At 63.9% G+C, this 4,417-nt stretch overlaps 1 protein-coding gene across 1 annotated transcript; it reads right to left on the reverse strand.

Annotated features, from left to right (window-relative positions):
- Positions 1-874: 874 nt before the first annotated feature.
- Positions 875-4,385, reverse strand: LOC100479345 (ficolin-2-like). Its single transcript, XM_034653493.1, has 6 exons — positions 4,310-4,385; positions 4,090-4,122; positions 3,323-3,450; positions 2,862-2,991; positions 1,879-2,013; positions 875-1,349 (listed from the first exon to the last, which is right to left on the reverse strand). The coding sequence occupies exons 1-6, from the start codon at positions 4,383-4,385 to the stop codon at positions 1,102-1,104; spliced, it is 750 nt and encodes a 249-aa protein (XP_034509384.1). The 3' UTR covers positions 875-1,101.
- Positions 4,386-4,417: the final 32 nt, after the last annotated feature.

The raw sequence follows: 4,417 nt of genomic DNA on the forward strand, positions 1-4,417 counted from the left end.
AGAGAAAACGTCGCCCGCGTTCCCGGAAGGATCCCAGGCAGCGACACAGGCCCCATGCTCCAAGCCCTGTGAGGTTCTGAGACCAGCTAAGCGCCCCGGAAGGGACCCCAGGGAGCAAGGAAGCTGGGTTCCCCGTTGGGCCCTCGCAGCTTCTCTGCAAGTGTCCCACAAAGCCTCAGTGGTTACAAGGGTGTTAGGGGACCCAAACAGCAACACGAGGGCCAAGTACCAGCCATTGTGGGGACCCGTTGCCCAGGCCAAGGATGGGGTCCTCTCAGGTTGGCGGGGTGGGGAGAGGGCTGGGTCGCCCACTCGGCGCTCCCGGGGCTAATGCCACTTTCATCTCTCAGATGGCCTGCGGGCTCACGTGGCGCCTGTCCCTGCCCTGAGTGCCTACTGTGCGGGTGTGGGGTGGCCTGGCACTGGACGCTAGGGATCGCAGCGCCCCTCCCCTGGGCAGCTCAGAGAAGCCGCACGTCCTGCCTTATTCCCCCTCAGTCCTGTTCCTGCTCCGGGACCCGCAGGCCTATGGTCGGCCTTGTTTGATGTCTCAGGCCTTCTCGAGTGAGTCCCACGGGAACTCGGGAGGGGGCCATGGGGCTGAGCAGGGAGAGCTGGGTCCGTGGCTGGGGCCTGGGACAAACCAGGTCACCTCTGAGCCTGGGTCAGCAGACACTTTCTCAAGGGCTGCCTGGGGAGGATTTTAGGACTTGTGGTCATGGTCACATGGTCTGTATCTCCGCCGTTCTGCTCTGTCTGCGGCTTAAAGTCGATGAGACCACAGACCGTGGCCACAGAGCACACAGAGCACACAAAGGCAAAGGGGCACGGCCACAGTGGTCGGGGAAAGGCAAGCGACGGTGGCACCCACGTGTGCTGAGCAAGGAAGCAAATGTCTTTATTAAGAAAATGCGTGGCTAGCGAGATCAGGGGTCCCTGCTCTCACCCTCAGGGATGGGAGACTGCGTTAGTGTGGATAAAGGCACAAAACAGAGAGGGTCCCAGGAGGGAACGCGGGAGGTCCCCGAGCCCGTGCTCCCGCCCCCGAGAGCGTCCGGACCAGCCCTCCCGGCGGCCACTGCGCGCGCGGTCGGCCCCTATCTACACCGGCCGCATCTTCATCTCCGACACCTTGTAGCTGTAGTTGTAGCCTTTCCCCGACTTCCAGTTGACGCCGTTTGCAAAGGACTCGTGGGACCCCCGGAGGTAGAGACCATTGAGGTTCGACAGGTGACACTTAAAGTACCACCAGCCCCCCTGGTAGCGGTCCGCACAGTTTTCAGAATTTGAGTCGTTGTCCTGGTCTTTGGTGGAGAAGGGCTGGTCGTTGTGGTATGTCAGGGAATCACCTGCATGGAAGGAGAACGGGCCATTTTATTTGGATCCCAGGTCTAGGCAGGAACTGCAGTGACCGGGTGTTCAAGACGTGCACTGCACAAGTCTAGGGGGTGCCAGGGAACACTTGCTCTCTGGTACAGTGGCCTTGGCATCCCGTCACCCCATCTGTCCCTGCCAGCTGGCAGGCCCCTGTCTTGGAGGGAGGCCACTCTCTGCCCTGGACCCCCAGGTTCCTCGGCAGGGAGCTCCGGGCACCAGGAAGCAGGAACTCGGGCTCCACAGACATGTGCTACACTGTCACCCTGTCCCCGTCTTTGTCAGTGATGGCAGTATATACCACGTCTTCCTGGACTTTGTACGGAATGTGTCCCATCGACTCCATCGCTGCCATGAGGCGTGGGTAACATTTTCTTCTTCGCATGTGGACGGAGAACACGTCTGGCCGCCACTGCTCTCCACGTGAAAGGGGCGGAGCCGGGACGGGAAGCAGGTCCCCTCTGCTCCGCCACCCAGGCCCCTCGGCCCAGGGCGGACACTCACCTGCGCTGCCCCCAACGAAGGCCCCCAGGACCAGCCGGTACTTCTCGGCCTCGCCCGCCACCCGGAACGAGCTGTACTTGGCAAACTGGTGGTTGCCCTCGAAGTCCACGAGGTCTACGCGGAGCTCGCTGGTTCCTGGGGCAGAAAGGCCGTGAGGGCCGAGCACAGGACCCCCCGTCTGCAGGGCTGGGAGGTGGGAACGGAGGAAAGTGCGCAGGGCCCTCTGAACCTGGGGTCCAGGGACGGTCCGCACGCTCCTACGGGAAGTTCTTGGTTACGTGAGGGACCGTGAAGACCGCTTCCCGCGAGGCCTTCTCCCGCACCCGATTCCCCTCCTCGTGTCCGAGCGCTGGAACACGACACTGTCCTACACCAACAACGGGCATTTTCCTGGAGGGTTGCGACATCACTCCCAGCCCCATGCGCTACCCGCTTGGGGGATCCTGCGTGTGGGAAGGTCGGGGCTCCCTGGAGCAGGTGTTTCAGGAGATGGCCAGGAGGCACTGGGCAGGGAGGGGGGATGGCCCACCTGGCTGCCTGCTCAGGACAGCGACAATGGAGGCTCTGGGCAGACGAGCCAGAAGGTAGAGACGCTGCCCTCATCTCGGCCCACACGGGCTGGGTGCTGGGCAGGGACGGAGGACAGGAGGAGAGACCGTCTCTCTTCCCTGAGTGGGCACCTCCAGGGTCAAAGAAATGGTGGGAGCTAGGATGAGGGCTGGACGTGGAACCCACCCCTGAGGCCTCTGGTCCCTCCTATCTCAGGATTTAAGCTGCCCATGGGCCGTGCTTGCCGGAGGCCTCCCCTTGGTGCTAATGTGCTCCCACCTGGCGGGTGACATTAAGGCAGGGCTCCCGCGCGTAGGTTGACAGAGGACTAGTGTCTCCTGCTCTCAGAGCGAACCCCAGCAGGAGGAGGGCGGGGGTCCTCGGATCCGGGGGCGAGGGCTCAGCTCAGGGGCAGGTGGATGTAGGGGACCTACCCTGGGCGGTCAGGGCGTGGATGTTGTCGTTCCCCAGCCAGAACTCCCCCAGCTGGCTGCCGAAGCCCTGCCTGTACGTGGCCCAGTCACGAAAGAAATCCACGGAGCCGTCGCTCCTTCGCTGGAAAACCTGGGGAAGGAGAGAGGGCTCGGGGGCCAGGGCCCTGCTAGGGTCCACGGCTCGGGGGCCCCACCACGTCGGGGGAGGCCTTGCAGCTCAGGGAGCATTCTGGGAGAGTGCCCGGCATGGCTGTGGGGCCTCATCTCAGACCCCAGGGGTGGACACAGCCCACAGGTGCGGGAGCGGGAAACCAGAGGAACAGAGAGGGTGGGCAACAAGCCCAAAGCCACACAGCTGGAGAGTGTCCTCCCTGCAGGCGGTCGAGCTGCTGTGTGGGGTCCCCAGGCAGAGCCAGACCTCCCCCAAGCACCACTGGGGTCCCCCGGCTCCCGACACGCACGGTCCAGCCCCCGCCGTCCATTTCCATGTCGCAGAGCACGCTCAGGGGCCGGCAGTCAGGCAGGTAGATGGTGAACCAGCCGCTCAGAAAGTGCCCCCTCGTGAGCAGCTCCTTGCAGGTCCGAGGCGCTGGGGACGGACCCGGGAGCTGATGTCAGGCAGGGAGCCCTGGCAGGGCGGGGATGGGGGGCGTCTGCACGGGACGAGGGGGACCCTGGGCCTGGACAGACACTGGGCCCCGGGCCCCCAGGCGGTGACGGCCAAACCTGGTCTATCTGGCCACCCCCCCTCTCAGGGCCCCAGGACTTCAGGGGACATTTAGCTTCCTGAGGACATTGCCAGGTGCTGGCCGCCCATTGCTGAGCCGCTGAGGGAGGGAACATGTCTACGAGTGTTTGGTCCATGGATTCTGGAACCCGGGTGAGCGTGGGGCTGGCCTCTGGTCAGCGGGAAGCGTGGGGAGGTCGATGGCATGGCCAGTCACCTGTGTCACAGAACTGACGCAATCCAGGCTCTCCTGTTTGTGGAGAGAGGACACGCACATCACGGTCTGGAAATGGGCGCCCCTGTCCCCTTCAGCCACAGCCGCTCTGTGCCCGGCACACAGAGAGGAAATAGCATCGGGATCTGTCTGGGCAGACCGTCCAGTCCCTGGGATGGGCTCTGAGACTGCCCATCCCTGGGAGCGGGTCTGCTGGGCCCACCTGTGNGGGATTCTGGAACCCGGGTCAGCGGGAAGCGTTGGGAGGTTGATGGCAGGCCAGTCACCTGTGTCACAGAGCTGATGCAATCCAGGCTCTCCTGTTTGTGGAGAGAGGACACGCACATCACGGTCTGGAATTGGGCGCCCCTGTCCCCTTCAGCCACAGCCGCTCTGTGCCCGGCACACAGAGAGGAAATAGCATCGGGATCTATCTGGGCAGACCTTCCAGTCCCTGGGATGGGCTCTGAGACTGCCCATCCCTGGGAGCGGGTCTGCTGGGCCCACCTGTGTCCAGCCGGGGCTGCAGGCAGTGGGGCAATGCGGTCACCCAGGGCCACTGCATGCGCCCCCTGCTGGCCATCTCCTTAGGGCCCCCAGGTTCTCAGGGCTGCT

The sequence above is a fragment of the Ailuropoda melanoleuca genome, unplaced genomic scaffold, assembly GCF_002007445.2.
Source record: "Ailuropoda melanoleuca isolate Jingjing unplaced genomic scaffold, ASM200744v2 unplaced-scaffold9208, whole genome shotgun sequence".
Classification (NCBI taxonomy): Eukaryota; Metazoa; Chordata; class Mammalia; order Carnivora; family Ursidae; genus Ailuropoda; species Ailuropoda melanoleuca.